At 39.1% G+C, this 21945-nt stretch overlaps 1 protein-coding gene across 2 annotated transcripts in view; it reads right to left on the reverse strand.

The window, feature by feature from the left end:
* Window positions 1–1871: 1871 nt before the first annotated feature.
* Window positions 1872–21945, reverse strand: part of KCNK2 (potassium two pore domain channel subfamily K member 2) — a 137853-nt gene continuing 117779 nt past the window's right edge. The window contains exons 7-8 of one of the 2 annotated variants that reach the window (XM_081121588.1): window positions 3694–4045; window positions 3100–3183 (exon numbers count right to left, since the gene is read on the reverse strand). In XM_081121588.1, the coding sequence (XP_080977714.1) occupies window positions 3728–4045 (318 nt within the window). In that variant the 3' untranslated portion in view covers window positions 3100–3183; window positions 3694–3727. Of the gene's footprint in view, window positions 4046–21945 lie in introns of both variants that reach the window. The other variant, XM_081121589.1, reaches the window with a different exon arrangement.

Genomic DNA, 21945 nt, shown 5'->3' on the forward strand with positions numbered 1-21945 from the left:
CAATGAATTACATTCTACTGGAAAGACAGATAATCACATAAGAAGAGTGATGAACAGCTCTCTAATCATGACCTAAGGGAAAGAAACAAGGTTTTATAAAGTATATTATAAAGGTAGCTGATTTTATATCCTTTTTGCCCTGGCCTGTGCAGCTCAGTTGGTTGAGCATATTCCCATGCACCAAAAAGTCTCCAGTTCCATTCCGGTCAAGGCACATGCCCGGGTTTGGGGTTCGATCCCCAGTAGGGTGCATGCAGGAGGCAGCTGATAGATATTTCTCTCTCTCCCTCTCCCTTCCTCTTTCTCTCTCAAAAAAAAAAAAGAGCAATAAAACGTATATTTTTTAAGAAGTAATCATGCTGGTCCATGCGATCTTGGAACCAACACATGAGCATGTGCAAGGTCAGTAAGTTTCACTATAAAAGGACATTTACAGTAAACTCACTGAAGGCAAATTCATATATTAATTTTAATGGAGTTATGAGTATTCAAATAGAGACATTTCTTACTTCACACAAAAGCAAATTTATACTCACACATTAATAAGGAATGCAAACCACAAATAAGTTCTGATTTTACTAGAACAGCAAACATATTTTTAAAAAGGAAAACAAAATAGTTGATCTGGGCCTCCAGTTCTTAGGCATAAATACTTATCTCACATCTTCAGAATGTCTAAATTTTTTTTAGTATTCCTCCTAAAATTTCCTTTACTCTGTTTGAACTTCTAACCTTAAGAATCAAAGAATTCTACAGATTTTTTACACAAACTGAGGTGGGAGTTGGTCTTTTCTATGTGTCACATGTTCCTTAGAATTTGAGAAAGAAACAAAGCCCTACCCACTCCTCCCTTGTTTTTGTTTTTCATGTTTTTTGAAGGCCAAGACACAAATTATTCAATTCCCTCTTGGTGTTAGAAGTTTCAGTCTTTTCTGTATTGCGAGAGTGAAATATTATTGAAAAACAGAGTGTGTGACATGAACTATGTAGCAAAGTATATAGATTTATGTAATAAATGGGAAGAACTCCAAAATAACCACTTTTAAGGTTTAGTAGTTGTAAGGTGGGTGGAGCCTTGTCTAGAATCCATGTCTGAGGCTTCAGATCAGAGAGTTCCTACTTTTGCTGATTCTAGTACTTAACTTTTTTTTCAAACATCCTTTGGGGCAAAAGTACTCACTCTTAAACTGGTCCAGTAAAAAAAAAACAAGCTCACTAGAAAACTCCAGACTGTGTCAAAATCATTATCAGTGTTCTCTACAAGAAGTAAACAAAATAAAGCATGAAAACAATATTCATGCATTTTTAGATTTTCCCCCAACCTGAGGATAACGCTGAGGACCAGTTTTAAGATATTTACTGAGCATCGAATTGCTTGCGAATGAATAAGTAAATGTACATAAGATATCGACAAGGTATGTAGTCCAAATATTTGGGGTATGAAGTCTAGGAGATGGATTGGCAAGGACCTTCTTTAAGCTTCAGCGCTACCAGGATGTTAGTGTCTTTCTTACGAAAAGCATTCAGGTGCCTGTGAGCGGCATTCAGATTATTTCGGTGTCAAGACAAGGTCTAACAACAATAAAATAAGATACTGATATGTCATAATTTAAAAACAATCTGGAACTTAGATGCTATTTAAAATACTTCAAAAATGAAATTTCAGGGTTTTTACTTGTGAGGAATAGCCATCAAGAAGAACATTCGGCACGTATTTAACCAGGGTAGTGATACTGCTTCAAAAATATTTATTGAAATTTTTCAATGAAGGAGCCACAGAAAACTCAGCATGGAAAGCGACATCCCGCGGTTCTCCTTAGTCAGAAGCAGGCTTCAATTCTCAGCAGTAAGCAGGAGACTCAGAAAACGCTGACTTTAATTACAAACTTTATTTGTCAATACAATTCACAGTTTATACATGGTGCAGTCCACCATATCAACGTTCAGAACAGTTACTGAGGAAATGGGTGTAGCTTTCTTTCTCAAAGAGCCTGACCTTCTAAAATTTCAGTTAGAATTTTTTTAAAGTTTATAAAAGTACCTTTAACAAGTTAACTGAATATTTACATTTTTAGCTTAAATTTAAATTTTGGAAAATAAGCATCTATTAAGTTTCTTTTTTTTAAGATCCTGGGTTTATTATTAAGACTCTAATATGAATACCACTTATTTAGATATGCCCCGCAACAGTAAAAGAAATGTTTTGCAATTATATTTAGTGACATCATTTTCTTTCTGCATTTTCAAAAATTATATATACAATGTACAGCAGATCTGAGTATGAAAATAAAAGAAAGAGTAGCAATCTATTGGGTGCCTTTACTGAATTTCTTCTGAATTTTGGAAACATCCAAAGAGTTACACGCTATAAAATTAAACTAATAAGGATTACCGGCCTTTTCTATCTAAACAAACAAACAAACAAAAAAGCTCTCAAGATTTAAATTGTGCTATAACAGCTTTTCCTCTAACGTCAGAGATGAATTATGCCTGCAATCTGCATTCTCCTTGCGCAAAATCACAGTGATCCCAGTTTCAACTTCAGTCACAGCTCCAGAGGTACACCCACGGGAGGCTAGGCCTGCGCCCAGCCCAGCCCTGCCTGCTTGGTCGCCTCCCCTCGACTGGCAAAAGTCACCCAAAGAAAGAAAATCACATAAGCCTTTTTTATACACCAAAAAGCAAATCGATGCTGGCAGTGTAACGTTTATTAGCAAATGCTCATAACACATTGTTTGGCTACCTTCTTTTCATCAGAATGGTAATTCACACCAATTGTCTCGAATTGCCTCCAATAATATCTATTTTTAACAGTTTTCTTCTGTCAGATCATATATATATTTTCTTCTTCCACCTTTAAAAATGTAGTTATTAATAAATGATAAATTCCAAATACTGCCAGGAAAAAACTGGAGACAGCCAATTTCACCGGCCTGGTAATAATTACACTGTATATATATGTACCATTGGTACCTGAGACAAATAAATACTCAGAGGGGCCATCGGTGCACCTCATTTCTATGCAGTGCCTTTTACACTAGGGTTTCTGAGTGTTGCTTCAATGTCCATCTAATTTGGCATCTATTCCTTCTTCGGGCATCACCACTTCAGTCAGTTTACACACAGTTTCCAGCAAGGTATGGTATTCAAATGGGAGTCGTGGGTAAAGGACTGCAGGTGAGCCTAGGGGTGGGGCGGGGAAGGAGAAACCACATATTAACTAGAGAGGTTCTGTTTCTTCATAAGTTAAGGCACTGACAGAAAATTTCTTAGGTAAAAGGCTGCATAAGATTCTCTTGCCATTTACAAAAAGAAATGTTGTCATCCATAAGTGGTCCATATCTAGGCTCAGTTAGGTAGACCCTGAAAAGTTAAGGACTCATCCCTCAAAGCTACATTCCTACCAGAAACAATGATAATTCATTCTGAAGCCTCATGGCACATTAGGAGAAAGGAAGAAAAACAGTCTGGGCACAGAAAGGCATCAGACACTGCTTGTTGTATTCCACTGGTCAAAGAAAGTGGACCATTCAACAAGCATCATCAAGAAGATAGTGCTGGCTCAGAATTCCAAATCCTCTGGATGGCAGATGACCGTGATGGGTGTCTCTATTTCCCCCCCCTTTGGAGTTCATGCACAATTTAAAAAAATGCTACCAGCAACAGTCTTAAAGAGCATCTAGGAGTCCTCACCTATGGCTATGCCTAAGGCTCTCCAAAGAGAGGGCTATTTAATATTTTCAATGACAGCAATTTCCTCCCCTGCACAGTGTGGCGTCAATCCGTTCAAATAGATGCTTTCAGTTTTCAGTAAGGGAGGCAGGACGTCCCTCTCGCTGGCGAGGTGGTTCACAGACAGGGTCCTCCTGCAAGGGGTCAGCTCCTGGCTGTGGTTCCCGGCCAGTTCTGCGGACAGCTTCCGCTTAATGGAGGTGGCGCGCTGGAACTTGTCATAGATCTCCACGCTCAGCCGCCTCCTGGTTTCCTTGAACTCAGCCGTGACGTTGGCCGTCCACTCAGCAGCATGGGCTCTGAACTCTCCCACCTGGAGCACACAGACACCAATATGACAGTCAAACATTTTATCTTCCTCTGGTTGGGGTGGGGGTAGGGGTTAAACAAAAGACCAGCCTGTGGTAATACTGGAGGCCTCAGAGAGCTGACGTCGTAAGGCAAGATATGCAGAGCCAAGTTGCATTTTATAAAGTGACGGCTCTAAAAAGGAATCTATGAACGTAAACTCAATCAAATTATATCAGAGGTAGGACATGTGCTTGTTTACTGTGCATGGATCCTGTCTTTGAAACTTGAGATGCTGTAAATAAAAGCAGTCTAACCTTTTCAAACATGGTGAGGTGTTTGTTTTTTTGATCTGTAATTTCAAGAAGTATTTGGGTGTAGAAAAGGCAGTAGGAGCAGCAGGGCAGAATAAAAGCCCAGACTGTGAACCCAGGTGACCACAGCACCACAGCTGTTGACACAGGATATAAATTCAGGTTTTAGAGATCAGAAGTGGTGTGTGCAAAAACTCCGTATCTACCTCATACTGCTCGTTTAGGAAATCTCTATTTACTAAATAAGCAATGGAGTGTCTTGTTTTTGCCTCTGAAGGAAGTAAATGAGAACTGGCAAGTCCATTTTGAGGTGAAGGCCATTTAAGAGAGAAAGTGAGTCCAAGGAATCGTTTCTCAGTGAATGCTTGTGGAACTGGTGAAGCTGCTCGGCCTGTCTGAGCTCTCATCTCCTCAGCTGTAGAACAGGCAGCTTCATGGTCCATTCCTACCAGGGTGGTTGGGCTAATGGACTTGGCCCCTGTAAGAATCTGTGGAGTTATCATTGTGCACTTCTCTTTTAAGGGGTAAAGAAAAAAAAAGTTGCCCTGGCCGGTGTGGCTCAGTTGTTTGGAGCGTCGCCCTGTGCACTGAAAGTTTGCTGATTAAATTCCTGATTCAATCCCCAGGCAAGAGGCAACTGATCAATGTTCCTCTCATACTGAAGATTTGAATTATAAGAGGGGATATCCATGCGCCCTGGCTGTTGTGGCTTGGTTGGTTGGCTGGCTGGGCACCGAGGGTTGCAGGTTCAATTCCACATCAGGGCACATAGGGGAGTTGTGGGATCAATCCCCTATAGGGAGGCATGCAGGAGGCAGCCGATCCATGTTTTGGTCTCATATCAATGTTTCTCTCTCTCCCTCTCCCTTCCTCTCTCTCTAAAAATCAATAAAAATATTTTTTTAAAAGAGAGGGGATACCCATGTACATATATTTCAATATGATGTGTACATATACTTGGATAGTCGTGTGCGTGTGTGTGTGTGTACAAAAACAAAACAGAAACTGTTCAAATATCCTCAGAAGGTGGCACACAGCAGATCAGCTCTTCCTCATTCATCCATAATCACATATACACACCTCCCTGATGATCCACTTTTTTATTTTAAAGAGGCCTTTTATTTCCTACTTGTATTCTCCTAACAAGAAATAACTGCTCGTTATCTGCATCTGGTTCTGAGAAAAGCAAAGCTGGAAAAATGAGAACTTCGTGGCACACATAATTGGCAAGATCAAGCATTTCTTAATCACTGAGGCAACTTCGAGGGAGCCTGAAGAGAAAGAGGTGCTGAATTTGCAGCAATTTAGCCTGAAGATTCTCACTGCTCCTGTAAGGGACCCTGTCCCACTATACTTCAGTATAGAAGAGATTACTGACTGTTTAATTCTGCTTTTCAGGGACTCCTTGGTTAGATAAGTACAGGCCATATCCATCAGTGGTAAGAAACACTGAATCACTCCATACACATTTATAAATAACACCCCCAAACACTTGTATTGTTTTCCTGTTTACCTCACTGTGTGTCTGTTTAGATTAAGAGTTTTTGAGTGCAGAGTCTATACCATATTCATTGATATGTCAAGTACAGAGAAGGCCCTCAGTAGAAACTTATTGAATTTTACTGAATAAACACTATGTATAAAATTTTGAAATAATACTTTTAATATAAAAAGTTAAGAGATTCAGTTGCTTCTCTGCCAGTTTCAATTGAATTTTAAAGACATAATTGCAGCATGTTAAAGATTGTGCTCAAATACCAAAAGAAACCCTGATCGGTAAGGTCTTGAACAAAAGTTATTTCTGAGCATGTTACTAAATTCTCCCAGACAATTCTGAACAGTGTGAAATTTGCAGTTTATACTAAAACAATTATTATTAATGAAAACTGAAAAATTCCAACTGACCTTTATTAGCACCTTACCAATGATTTTATTAAAAAGGAATTAACCTGTTTCATTTGAGAATTCAGAATTTTCTCAATGTAAAAAGAACAAATACTAATATAATTTTTTCTATGATGAGTTTTTCATAGTAGTAAGGTTAATATAATAAAGGGAACAGGAAAGAATATACATTTTTGTTTAAATAAGTGTCTGTGAAAAGTACAAGAACCAGTTACAATATTCAATTTCCACCCACAAACAAGTGATCAACCAAAAATAATATCTGGCCTAGAAGACAAGCCCCTACATCATGGCTCAAATCCTGGGGACTGTTAGACTGACAGACCTAAAATTAGGTCTACTCCATTGGTTTTATTTGGTTACCAGCCTTTTACCTCCATGATAGGAAAGCCCACTGACATACCCAGGCTCTGCCTCCCCTTTTCTTTGGTCATGGTCTCCTATCTTTTTACCTTAAATATATCTCATTATTCATAATAATAGACTTGGTTTATTCAAAATTCAAATGTGAATCTACTTATTTGAAGATTTTTTTGTCGTCTCTAAGTTTTATGTGGATCCTCAGCACCTGAAATACAGCTGGTATGAAGCAGACGTCTAATACAGTATCTGTGAAATGAATAAATACATCACTGAAAGTGCATGTTCTCTGTAATCTCACACCTCAACGAAAAATGAGCAATGGTGCTGCACACAGACCACCAACTGGTTTTCTTCTCTGTATACAAGCCTCACTTTCTTCTTCTTCCATTTTGAGTATCATTAATATTTTTGCAAATGTGGTCTCATAATAAACATTGTCTTGCAAATGCTCTCCCCAACCAATTTTAGTCTTTTCCCCGTTATTAACCGTTATTCTACCTCCTAGTTCATGTCAGCTGCCTCGCATTGCACAGGATGATGGACATGGTATGCTACTATGGATGAACTTTACGGTGGTTTTTGTTGTTGTTGTCATTGGGTTTTTGTTTTCTGCTATTGATAGTAAAACTTCAGGGAATATTCTTGCACCCATATTTTTGCCAGTATGTTCAGGTAATACTAGAGGTAAAAATGCTGGTTCAAAAAGATAAGAATATTTTCAGATTTCGAGGACACTGAAATTTCCATCTAATCATCATTGTTTTTAGATTCAGTGTTTGCAGTTGCCCCAATATTTCCTTTTTCTGGACACTTGGGTAACCTCTGTTCACAGCAAAAAAAAGCCATTTGATGATTGGCACCTGCATAGAAAATTCTTTAAATGTTTCAATAACTGCAATTTGAAATTTAAGTGGTCATGATAAATTGGACAAAGAATAAAAACCTTCCTTAGATATGATCTGAATTTTCTCGAGAAGCAGGTTTCACAAAGTCCCCGTGATCTCTTAGGCGGCACTAATGACACACACAAAGCTTTCTGGAGGGGCAAGTGCTTCTACAAGTTAATGATTCCTGCAAATTAGGAAATGGCTAAATGCAAGGAAAGCTCAGACTTGTCTGAGTCCGCAAACTTCTTTAATTTCTTATCTTTAATTGCACTCACTCTCTGGAAGAGGCTGGTATTTCTTACTCACTTTGGAGGACATGTTTTTTCTAATTTCTCTAGCATTCCCAAGGGTGGGAAGATAATCTGTGGAAGTCATGAGGGCTGTAGCTGAAAAAGTCAGAAAACGGGGGGGGGGGGGGGGTGTCAGCAGAAGTGGCAGGAGGGATGAGAGCCTCTAGCTCTAGCTCTAGCATTCCCATTCTAGGGGACCACAGGCAAGCAACTGCACCTTTTTTGAGCTTCCCACTTCTTATCTATAAAATAAGGAATATAATAATCTATTTCACAGGACAAAAAAGCAATGAGTATGTATTCTTAACATGTAAAGGACTATACAGTTACTAATTATGATGATGAGGTTGGTGATGATGATATGGCTTGCCAAGGGTACCTTAAGAGCTTAAAGGAGAGTGCCAGATACAGAACTGAAAAAAATGGGACGCTTCCCCCTGGAATATAATTCACAGGTTCTAAGAATCCAGTGGCAGCATGGCCTGAGATTCTTTGCATGTCTCACCAGAAATGCGATGGATTGCCTAAACCCTGAGTTATGCAGACTTTTAAGTCATGAGGTGCTTTGAGCATGTTGAAGGCATATGTGAAAAAATACAACTTGCCCAGCTAAGCGTGGCTAAGCAGTTGAGCATCGGCTAATATGTAAGAGGCTGTACAATTTTAAACCATGTCGTCACACGTGTCCTGTTTTCTACAAAATCCAGCAAACACCCACCAAGAGTTTGAATATTATACCATCTTAAATCTGCTACCTAATTTATCTAGATAAGTGTGAAATCCCTCAAATTTAGAATAATTCTCACTTGAAGTTTTTCTTTTGATCATTAACAGATGAGTAATAATCACAATTTGCTAATATTCTAAATTGTCTGTTGCCAAAGATGACAATCCCAGCAACATTTTCCCAATTGTTTGCAGGCAGCTACCTAACAGTGCAAATTTGTGGTCTGATTTGGAAATCTGGCAACAGCAACTCTGCCTATTCTCCGTGGCAAGATAGCGATTCTAATTTTCTTTCTCTCAAAGCCCCTTCACCCATCATTCCCCTGAATCACTCCCTTCCCATTCTCACTTCATGTCCAAGGCCATTTTGGGGGCAGTCCTACAATCTTTAATAGTCATTTTCTCCTTATAGATCTTACCCAGCCTTATCTGTATTTCCTACTCTAACTGGCTTTAATTTCCCTTCTCATGTAATTCTCCATTAACTACGAATAATCATCACTTGCTACAGGTAAGCCAGTCCCTTTCATGCAGTCATAACTGGATGAGGAATTCTTTCTGAAACTCTGAAACTTTCTAAAAGTTCTTCCCATGACCAATGGGTAAAGTTCTTCCCATTACCAAGTCAACTCAAGCACAGTAGTCCCCGCTTATCTGCGGTTTCAATTTCCTTGGTTCCAGTTTTCCAGTTAACCGTGGTCTGAAAATATTAAGTGGAAAACTCCAGAAAGAAAAAACTCACAAATACAAAATTGGGCACCATTCTGAGTAGTGCAGTGAAAACTCCCGCTAGCCCAAGGGGGGCGTGAATCATCCCTTTGGTCCACGCTAGAGATGCTTCTCACCCATTAGGCACTTAGCAGCCGTCTCGGTTATCAGATGTCGTGGTAACACAGTGCCTGTGTTCAAATAACCCTTATTTTACTTAATAATGGCTCCAGAGCACATGAATAGTTTAAACTATACCATAGGTATGTACATACAGGAAAAAGCAGAATATATAGGAATCCACTGGGGGTCTGAGGACATCCCCGTGGATAAGGGGGGAGCAGGAGGCTGCTGTGCTTGCATAATACTTGGAAGAGCTTCAACTTCTCTTTAAGAAAATACTCTATTTCTGCGCAGATCTCATCACTGTTTTTGATTTGGGCAGAATAACTCAGTCTTTTCCCTCGGGGACATTTTCAAGAGAATCTGAAGCAAAGCTGAGCCTTTGGGATTTCATGGCCACTTAGTAATTTTCTTCACCAGAAATAAAACTGAGGAGGATTTCCTCGCCTTTGACCAACGCTGCCTCCTGCCCCTCTGACAGTGGAATATTCATTTACTTTTCTCAGATGCTTCTATACCTTAACGACCTGAGGAAAGTTGATTATTAAAAGCAGGCCATAAGTTGAAAACAATGTGTAAAAATAATTTGAAGCCTACTTTGCATTCTACTTTTAGCGGCTGCCTAGACTATAATTCCTGGTAATTACCATTAATTCATTTTCTGAAGTATTGACAGTTCATTGTACTGTTGAACTGTACTGTTAAAAAGAACAATCCAAATGATTCTCTTTACTGATCAGGTTAAAAAAAAACACACTAAAATAATTACTAAGTGCCACATTGTCTTGACAGAACAGTACATGATGTTTTACTTTGGTTTTCAGGAATATGTAATATTCATAAGGTCTCTTTAATCTAAACTGCTTTTTTTAGTTAGCAATTTCTCTGCTTCTTAATGCCATACATATTAGCATAACTGTATAAAGATTAAGCCCAATAGTTTTACTAAAAAATGATGTCAAGAAAAGGAATAATACTAATATTAATACCATGATTTTAAATAATATCTTCTAAAAATTTGAAAGTATTATATATCATGTATATACACATAATGATGAAGTGGGGCTGCAATATCAAACATTCACTTGGAGAATAAACTCAGCTTCTTAACTTTTGTCATTGTAGTAACACATTGTCACTGTGTCACTGAACATCCTCGAAATTCTCCCCCCTGGTTGGGTATTGGGGTTACTTTAACAATCCATTTGATGGAGCTCATCTAACTTACATAACAGCTAACTGTACTGTAAAGGTGGGGATATTAAAATTCATAAAACAATATAAAATAATTTATGTGCTTTTTCTGAAATTCCACATACTCTTATTGACTGAGTTATAGTAACTAGGTATTTGCTTGTCAGCACAATGGAAACTCTATGATTGGGGGTGGGCTGCGAGGGGGAATCATGTATTGTTTAAGTTCTTAAAGGAGTATAGTTATGAGAAATACCCCAAGTCAAAAGTAACAGCTGAAGGAAGGGGTCGGCTGACACCTTAGAACATTCTCCACAAAATATATTCGTTATATATTTAATAAAATCCAAACATTTAATGATGTTTCCAAACTTATTCAGGAAACCTAGATTTAACAGTAGTTTACCTATAACAAAAGGGCATTTTATGTTCGCTATAGAAATACAAGACCTGGCCACTAAAAAAATAGTTTTGTTTCCTTTCCTTTCCTTTTCCATTTTCCTTCCTAAACAAGTCAGCCCCAAGGCAGTCAGGGGGAAGCAGAACAAGGGAGGCAGGGCAGCGGGGCTGGGGGAGGGCTGTAGTGCCAGAGCTACAGAGGGCCACGAGGGGACTCCACGCGAGGGTGGCAGCCCAGGGTCGGGGATCAGCCTGAGAAAAGGAAAGAGGGCGACCCTCCCAAGGGAGGCCCAGCATACAGCTCTGGGGACCAAGCATGGTGGGGAGGGCATCTCTACAGGGTGGGGGTGGTGGCAGAAGTGACAATTCCAGCCAGGCTACATACAAGGAGACTAAAAAATATATATATAATGAGAACAGCAATTACTATAAGGGAAAGGAATTATAAATATAGATGCAGAAAACTAAAAGGAACTCATTCATATGCTAGACTGGAATTAGGGATATGGATATGAACTCATGACTTTCAAGGTATTTAGATATAAAATAAATATAGATGGGAATATGTATGTGCACGAATATAAAATATATTCCTTAGCTCTGTTTACTTGGAGTACTAGGGGGCAGGGACAGCCCCATTAGCAACCAGGGCCCGTATCTTCATTACTAAATACCATCATCCACTGAAAGAAATCACGGCTCCTTGGAGAAATGAATGATTCCAGGGAGGGACAGAGAAATTGTTTAGGTTGAACCCAGAACCTCTTCTTGTGCCAGAAAGTAAAAAAACTGCCCCCTTCCAAATTATGGGGATATACCAAAAGACCCAAAAGACAGCTTGAAGTTTCTCCCACTGGCCAAGACTGGGGCAACTTGAAGATCAATATAAATGATGATTTTAACAGATTATAACCCATAGATTACATCCGAAACCCATGAGTCCATACTGATGTAAATAAATAAATAATAGAGAGTTCAAGGGGGAAAGGAACATCCATAAAAATCTCCAAGCACCTCCCCACAAAATGTGTTAATTTTACAAAGTAACTTTACAGTGAATAAAATTAACTGCTTTTTCTTTTAAGCTATTTACCCTAAATTTATAATAATATTTAAATCACACACATTAATGCATAAAAATCGAATTCAATAAGGTAAACTAAAGGTGATTGTTTTCTAATTTAAAGCCATTAAGTCCAGTTTTTATTCATGAAATGTAAGCACATTGGGAATTCCATTGCAAGCGGTGCCCGATATATATTCTTTTATTCTATGAAAGTCAAAGGAAAAAGTCATTTCGGCACCTAAGGCTAAACCAGCCTCTGAGCAGGTGCATGCCCAGCATGGGTGTCAGGACAAGTTACAGATGAGCAGCTGGAGAGTTCAGGAGTGAGAAGAGAAAGGTGAGACGTGACTACTAAGGGTGCGAGAAAAGAACTGGCCTTGACTTTGCTGTTCTTTGTTGCCATTATTTTCAGATAACGTTATTTTCTAGCTCTGAATATATGCTCTATCGGTTTAAAAATATCTTTATCGTATTTCAACTCTGCAAATGGACTGTGGGAGAAAATATGCAATACGGTCTAAGCAGATCCAGGAAAATTATATTTCCAACTTCTTTTTCAAAGGGGAAATTGCTTCCTGAAGGTTCTCTCACAGTTAACTCTCCCATGTAGAACTGCATGGGTGTGGGGGGTCGACGTTTACAGAAAGCCTCTGAAATAATTGAAGATCCACGTATAGCTGTGCTCTTTGACAACAATGAAATGCAGGAAGGAACAACAGCAATATAAGGAGCAAAGATATTCTCTAAGAGCTGCTTCAGATGGGGAAGGAGGAAGTAATGCGAACTTACACATTTATTTCACTGCCTCTGCAATTAGCTTGTACGGGTCTCCTTTCTAACTCTTTGAAATAGTATTAATTAAGGACAATAAAATTCCAAGAGGAAAAACACAATCTATGGCATTAGCACAGAAGCAGCAGCTTTGTTTTTTTTGTTTTGTTTTATTTATTTTTAAAATTTATCTTTATTGTTGAAGGTATTACAGGTATCCCCCCCTTTGTCCCATTGATCCCTCCACCCTGCATCCGCTCCCCACCCCCACCCAGGCCTTCTCCACACTATTGTCTGTGTCCATGGGTTATGCATATAGGCATACAAGTTCCTTGATTAATCTCTCCCCACTTACTGCCAAAGATCCTTCATCTACATTCTATAATATACTATAATCCGTATTATCATATTAGTCTATAGCTGTGCTGGCCACTTCAGTGGCCACTGCCATTCTGGCTAATTGGAGACTTCAAATGTGGCCAGTCCCTGATTTGAGATGTTTTATAAGTGTAAAATACATACCAGATATTCACATTTTATTACAAAAACAGAATGCAAAATATTCAATCATAAATTTTATATTACTTAGAATGACAGTAGTTTAGATAGATGGGATTAAGTAAAGTATGTTATTAAAATTAATTTCATCTATTTCTTTTCTTTTTTTAATGAGGCTAATAAGAAAAATTAAAGTTACATATGTGGCTTGCATTTGTGTTTTGCATCATATTTCTATTGGACAGCCTGGTCCATAGGATGCCTTTCTGTTGCACCATCTTTATTTTTATTTTTATTTATTTATTTGTTTATTAATCCACACCCAAAGTTATGTTTTTATTGTTGCTTTTCTTTTAGAGAGAGGGAAAGGGAGAGAGAGAGAAACATCAATCTGTTGCCTCTGGTAAGCACCCTGACTGGAGGTCCAACCCACAGCCTAGGTATGTGCCCTGACCGGGAATCGAACCCACAACCTCCTGGCGTACGATGCACCAACCAACTGAGCCACCTGACCAGGGCGTTTGTGCCATCTTTAAATCGAACCACACAGAATCACGCTTTTATTCTTTTATAAATGTGTAAAAAAAAACTTTCAGGAAAGAAAAAGCAAAAGGGATCACATATTTTTTGAAAATAATGCAAAACCAAATATTTCCCCCCACTCGATTCAACAAGTCCAAGCAGCAGAGAGGGTCCAACACCGCACGCCACGTGTCCCCGCACACGAAGCACGTGACCATGGCACCTCTGCCAGGCCCAGGAGAGCTCTGCCCATCGGCTCTACAGAAATGGGGCCCGCCCTATCTTACCAGCGTGCCCCTGCACTTCCAGTAACGTCACCAAACGGCAGAGGTGCCGCAGAGACAGGAGGAAATACAGCAAAGAAAAGAGGGGACGTGGAAGTACCACGAAAAAGTGACAGCAGGGCAGGCCAGCTGTCAGCCTGGAAGGGCGCGGGGGCTTACCCCGGGTGCACCCTGGGTGTCATACAAGGGGGCTCAGACATGCCCTGCACCTGTCTCCTGCCTCTGCCCACCGATGGCTTACAGATTTAGAATTTAGGGAAAAACAACTCTCTAAATGTAAGCATAAGACATAGGGAGCCCCCATTGTGACAGCAAAGGCAAAGAGCTGTATTTTAACATTCCCTCAACAAATGCTTCTGCCAGCGTGTGGAAAGGCGGCGTGACGGGCACACATGCTCCACGCTCACCTGTGGCAGTCGGAGCTGTGCAGAGCATCTGCTCAGGCGACACAAACACTCAAGCACTCCATCAGAAACAGGTCCGACGGAATGGAACCCCTTCCCTTCCTCTGCTAGTCTCCTCGGGAGGGCTGAGTTTCTCACACGGCCCTTAGGGTATCACTAGATGCTTCAGAGAACACAATTTGGCCTATTTTTGTCTGCATATAGTTAACAGACAGCTGTGCTATACTGGGTTTCTATTATACCTTGGTCTGGTTATTTTTTGAAGCCTGTTAGCACTGAGTACTGAAGCAGTAAGGAATATTCAGGAAGGTGAGAAAAGGCAGGGAGAAGCAATGACAAGTCCAAATACCTCTCCAGGCATCTTTCCAGAGTTACTTATTATTTCTGCAAACTCAGCTGCAAACCCAGAAAACCCAGCTGCAAACCCAGCTTCATTACTGGTCATATTAAACCAGTGCCCGGAGTGGGGCGTGAAGTGGAACCTCTGCCCAGGTCTGATCATAACACCTTCAGGGCTCATGACAAGACTCTCAAAGGCTTTAACTATCCCCAAGGTACCCCCCACCAGCCTCCTTATTTTCTTTTCCTTCAGATGTCAATGTTGGTTGCTTGTACATTTTGAATAATGGAAGGTGGAAAATTCCACGGAAAAAACAGCCAATTAACCAACTCATTTTTCTCTGGTTTAAAAATCTCTTCAAACTGCTAGATTGTCCAATAGGGGACAAGCCGCAGACATAATTTCTTTGTGGGACAAAATACCTAGCCACCTGAGAGCTTTAGAAAATACGAGAATATCATACTATTCATGGATGACAAATGTGGACAAATGCAACGTATTTTTAATAGTGAACAGGTTCAAAGAGGCAATGATAGGTTATATATATCTGAAGTTGTTTCTGGCTCAACTAGAAGTGTTAAGTGAGGGAAGCTTGCAAAGATTCACAAGTAGACAACAGGAGAAATGGGTTAAACATAGGATATTTTTCAAATATTAAATTCTAGAACTCACATTTCCCAAGAACTTTTGCAGCACCATTTTTAAGTTATGTGCTTTCTACTTAAGTAACTTCTAATCAAGAGAACCTACAGTTTATTTGGTAAGGTGAGGGTCCTAGAGGCAACTTCAAGTTGTATTTCTAACACTTCCTCTATTTATGTTAAGGAAGTGCTGCTTTATGAGATTCAGCTTTAGCATATTACTATATAACAAGAACCATCATTTCTAATAATTTCATACCTACGATGCTTATAAAATTAGAACTTTTTGGTAAGGTTGACTCTGCTTATTTAAAATAAGAAGAGTGCTCTGACTTGGTCAGTTTTCATCAGTCTTCTTCACCAAACCATTGGTGATGGTATCACCTTCCCACTGCATGAAAAGGACTGCTTGAAGCCCGTGAGCTTTCCCACTGGTTGTACGTAGCATGAGAAAACCTTTGTCTCTCTTGGATATAAAACTATCTAATACATTTTCATTTTTGATAGGCTTTAAACTACGTAACATCCCAAAGCCAGGAAAACTTTCATTCCAGTCAAACATAAGCATCACACAAGAGGGGTGGGCCTTGAGGGCATTGTGCTAAGTGAAATAAGTCAGACAGAGAAAGACAAATACTATATGATCTCATTTATATGTGGAATCCTGGGGGGCGGGGGGGAGAAGCTCATAGATACTGGGAACAGACTGATGATTCCCAGAGGTGGGGCAGGGGAGCAAAACAAGGGGAAAAGGGAGTCAAAAGGTACAAACCTGCAGTTATAAAATCGGTAAGTCCTGGGACGTACTGTACAGCATGGAAACTATAGTTAATTAAAAATTTATTGCACATTTAAGCTTCCTAAGAGAGTAGATCTTAAAAGTACTCATCACAAGAAAAAATTTTGTTAACTATGTATGTATGGTGACAGATGTAAACTAGAGTTATTGTGGCGATCATTTCACAATATATACAAATATCAAATTATGTTGTTGTATACCTGAAATTAACATGTATTTAAAAATATTAAAACTTATAAAAAATTAAAGTTTAAAAAAAAAAAGATCTGGAGATATTAGGAAGTGAGCTAGGTAGGTATCCAGGAAAAGAACATTCCCAATGGGAGGAACAGTCAGTGCAAAGGCACTGAGGCAGGGGCGTGCCTGGTGCAGGAGGAACACTGAGGGGTCGGAAGGGTAGTGAGGCTGGGGGAGCAGGGACAAGAATAGTAAGAGAAGAGGCTAGGGTAATGGGGGCTAGATCATATAGAACCTTGAATGCTATTTTAAAGACTTTAACTTTTACTCTGCGAACAATGGGAGGTTATCAGGAAGCTTCTATGCAGAGAAATTGTATGATAGGACTTGTTTCAGAGGATTATTCTGGCATCTTGGTTGAGATAAGACTTTATATAGAACAAAGGGGGCAGCAGGGGACCAGTTAGGAGGCTTTTGAATAATCTGGGTGGAAACTAACGGTTGCACAGAAAGAGATGATGAATAAGAGAGAAGCAATTGGATTCTGGATACATCTGCAGATCAATACTATAAGAATGGGTATTTTTCTCAGATCAATGCCATTGGATTAAATGTAAAATGGGAAAGAAAGTCAGGGATGTCGCCTTCTCTACGCAGTTTCCCCCAGGTCACCCAATTAGATTTAGTAATTCCCTTTCAGTGTATCAAGGCTCAAAATGTACCTTCTTTATAGCTCTATCATGGTATCTATCCTGTAGTAATTATTAGTACATGTTTCTATATCCCCACTGCCTATAAATTTCTCCTCGAGGGCAAATGCAGTGACTGTTTTTCTACCTTTATTCCCAATACCTAGTGCCTGACACACCATCACAATCAAAACATGTTTGATGAACAAGCCAATCAATGCTGCAATGAAGCCACCCGAGCCATGCACCTTTTGCAAGAGGCATAAACAGTCCCCAACGTGCGTATCAGAAACACTGCTCAGCAAAACTCTTATTTCTTCTAATGTCAAGCTTAGACTATACTTACTGCCTTGTGGTCAACTCACATTTATGACAAAGTTTTCATGTTGCAATTCACGTGGCTTCAAAACAGGAAATCAGTTTTTATCCTGCCCTGCTTATATATGTGTCCTCTCGGTCTTTATTGCTCATTCAGAAACATGTATTGAACACAAAACACTAGTCCCTAAACCAAACTTATATTTAGGCTAAATCTGTCCAACAGGCTCTCAAAGTGTGGTAGAAATGGCACAGATAGGAATAAAGATGAATATGTATGTATATATTTATATACATTAATATATTTATGTATAAAGATGAATATATATGCACATATATACAAACACTAGATGGCATAAAAATAGCCTCACTAAAAGGAGTATCTCAGCTCTGCTCATTGCAGTCACTCAGGGACCCAGGCACCCTGATCTCCTATGGTCACTGGGCCAGAGGCAAGGAAGCTCTTGAGGGGCTCAAGTTCAATCTCCTTCCTATCTTCCCCCTTCACTCTACCCGCATTCATTGGCCAGAACTGTTCGGATGGCTCACCAACCACCAGAGAAAGAAGACATGCAATGTGCACGTGTGTCTGGAAGGCGAGAGACATGGAAATAGTTCACGAGGGAGAGCAGGGGTTCTTCTTTGTCCTGAAGAGAGGAGATTTTATATCTGTGCGTGTGTGTGTGTGTGTCCATATATTCACATACACACACACACACATGTATTATTAATTGGAAGCTGTTCTTTGGTTCAAATCAGTTTAAGGCAGAAAGAACTAAATTCCCTTATTACAGACCGGGTGCCATCCACTGCACACTAAAGAAATCACTGTACTTTGTTGTAAAAGATGATCCAATAATCCCTGGTTAAATGTCAATATTTCCCTCCTACTCTCAGCTCTAACCAACCACAAACAAACTAATATTCTTTTAGAAATAACCCTCTATGAAGAGGAACTAAAAACAAATTCATTTTGTTGACCCATCTTTGTAAACACCCTTTCTTGTGTTCTCATCAAACACAGGCTTTATTTTTTTGTAAAATGTGATTGATTTTAGCTCTGGATATAAGCAAGCACAATAGTTCGGCTTGATGCAGAAAGTCCAAAAACAATTTTAAAAGCAAAGTTCAGAGTGGCTGCTTTTTCTAACACAAATTCTCAGAACAGATGACAGTCTCAAAACAGTCAAAAGAGAAAGATAACATTATATCTTGATGCATTAACTCCCTATAATGTGCTCTCTAGCTAGAGAAAATGAAATTACTTGAAAAGTGCTTTGAGGCAAAAACTATTAACTTACTTTCCTATTATGAACAAATGAATAGAAAAAATGACTCTGAATGGCCATTACTAGATATTGCAGTCTGTGAAATACTTGAAGCAAAAAGAAGATACAATTTATAAATAGTGAGGGTTCAACCTAAAATCTAAAAAAAAATAAAAAAATGGAATCTTCCCGCATGTGTATTTCTTGGCTTCATAAAAGGAAAATACAACTGGACTCTACCTCAGTCACATCAGGACACCAGGAAATCTGTGGCTCTAATTCAAGAAAAGAATTAAGATAATAGTAATGGGTAGATTTAAGAAACACTTAATGTAGAAACTAGTTTTCAAGCCCACCAAATATCCAACATATTTAAAATTCCTATGCGTAGGCCATGCTGGACCCTCTGGGTTTGCGATGAACTTTCAGCAATAACGTACGTACCCTAATGTTTTATTGTTTAACTTTTTGTTTACATTTCCTTATAATTTCAACCAGATAAGATGTCAGACATGTAAGCACTCACAGCATTTGATGCTTGTACAGAACAATATATGATGATAGAGCGATGAGAATCTTAGAACTTTACAGGGTTGTCTGATTAAGGACAATATTTGATACTAATTTCTTCCGAAACCCATGAAGAAAAAAACAAGCCTTTAGTAAGCACTTAACGCATCCCACGCTCTACCCACTGAATCTCCACATAGCCTCATAAGGGAGGTTCGATCTCATTTCATAGGAAAATTGAGACTCAGAAAGATGAAATATTTTGGTGAAGTTTGCAGAGCTAGTAAATAATTAATACAGAAATACATCTTATTTCTACGGGCTTCAAAGCCCATGCATTTTCAGAAATCATTTCTATTCATTTGAAAGAATGTTAAAACTTTAGGTTTTAAGATTCACTGATGTATATGGTAACACAATTAGTGACGAAACTATATTCACAAAGCTCTTCTTTGTAGCTGTATAGTAACAGATGGGTGGGATTCAGGCACTTACTTCTAATGCATTGGTATTACTTATATATAAAATAGAAAGAAGAAAAGAATGACAATAACAACCACACATGACCAGCTTCCTGAGCCCTTGGCAGGCAGCACAGCAATAAGGCGAGAAGGCTGGGCCAAGGAGTCAAGCCATCTGGGATGATCACCGATTTACTAGCTGTGAAAACTTAAGCAAATCACCTTACTTACCTCCCTGTGCAATTATTATTTGACAATTATTAGCAATTATTAGCAATTATTAGCAATTATTATTTGACAGCTGTGGACTTTATATCATTATCTCATTTAATATTTTAAAAGGAAATAAAGTATATTCCAAAAGAAAAGTATTTCCATTTTACCACTCTCAAATCTTATTTTTGGCATATATTTTGACCTGCCTAACATTTGACCCTCAATGGTTCATATGCAACATAATACTGGAACTACACAAAGACTAACCTGGGGTCTTGGCTCTACAGAAATGACTGCTCATAAAATTCACTTGGACATTAAGACATGCACTTACATGTGAGAGTCACTGTTGCCTCAAAGCATAATTTAAGTGTTATATTATTATTTGTTCTTTCATTTGTAGTCTCCTTTCCAATTGCCTACTTACTAAACAAGTAATAACCTGCTGAGCAGAGTCTGGGACTGGAAAGAGAAGGAGCCTTCTCGTTGGCCTGACCAGGCAGAAGCAAATGCAGGCCACTAGATGAACCTCAAAGTCTGACTGCTCTGATCTGTTCCCCAGAGTAGAAAACAGACTCTTTATATGTGCCTTACTTTTAATGGCCCACTGTGTTACTGCTCGCCTCTATTTTATTTTATTCTTACCTGTTGGCCAAAAAAGAGTTATATGCATTAAAATAGAAACCTGTGAAGCCTTATGATCACTGTATACTGTGCCCATAGTCCAACTCCAAAGAGTCACTCGTAATTACTTTAGTATCTCAACAAGAGAACAACAAAAACATTAATACCAAGGAAAAACTGGAACTAAATAGTAATTCTCCCTCTCTCAAACATGTTAGAAATCAAAGCAACACAACTACAAAGTCTGATGTGCTCTCTGAAGATTAAAGAAAGGAAGGGGGGGGGAGTAAAAGCTGGCTATTTTAAGAACTAATCAAAGACTAAGTGGCTTCTTATTCAAAACTCCTTTTTCCATCTCTAAAAGAAAAGTAAAAGCAAACACTATAAAGATCAACAAGCATCTCCCATGTCATTCTTCTAATACAGAGATCGGCCTCAAACTACCACAGGTGAAGACTTACTCCCAGAACCTAACAGAGCGCTAATCATAGTCCTCAGTAAATACCTTTTTAATGAACGAATAATTGCATGATTTAGGAATAAATGGGACCTTAGATAATCTCCTAACTGGTCTCCATGCCGCTACACTTCTCCCTTTCCTGCTGTTTTGACACTGCCGTTCCACAGCTTACCCCTCCACCTCCACCCCCCACCATCTATTTTTACCATGTACTTGTCCCAACAGAGCCCAGATCAGGGCGGCTACGCTGCTCATCTCCAGGGGGCACTATTCACAGCTTTTTATTTGTGCTCCAAAGGCTCCCATTTCCAAAAATTACACCATAAAAGCTGCCCTTTGGGATTGTGCTTGATGTGCCTGCCCAAAGAAGTATCTTAGGCTGTGCCCACTCCACTGCACAACTGCAGGGGGCAACATTTACAAGTTTTTCTACAGAGGTGGCATCCCCGGAGCACAACCTCACTGAAAAGTCTAATTCCTTTATTTCTCTATTTTATGTTATTGGGTCGGCCTTTCCTTGAATTCCATTTCTTCTCCACGGTCTTTAGCCATTCGGATCCATTACTTTAACCACCTTTTCTTCAAGACCTCATCTGTGATACTGTCAACAATAAAATTAAAATAAAAAAAAAAAGACCCAACTCCTTTGACCTTCTAACAGACCCTTACTGTGAATCCGCTTATTTGGCTATGTTTTGCTAAACAGTCCTTTATAGTCTCTCCATTCACCCTCTTAAATGAAGGTGCTACTCCAGGTTCCATTTTTATTTTTATTTTACTTTATTTTTAGAAAAGCAAGCAAGAATTTATTGGCTGCAGCAAAAATATACTTAGGAAAATGAAACAAGGAAGGGCATACAAGCAGCAACAGGGGAGCCTAGGCTGGGTGGCTTTACTTTACAAATCTTCATTAGGTAAATTCACCTGTACTCACAACTTCCATCGTCATATATGTCATGATCACCCCG

This window comes from Miniopterus schreibersii, assembly GCF_964146895.1.
Source record: "Miniopterus schreibersii genome assembly, chromosome: 19".
Classification (NCBI taxonomy): domain Eukaryota; kingdom Metazoa; phylum Chordata; class Mammalia; order Chiroptera; family Miniopteridae; genus Miniopterus; species Miniopterus schreibersii.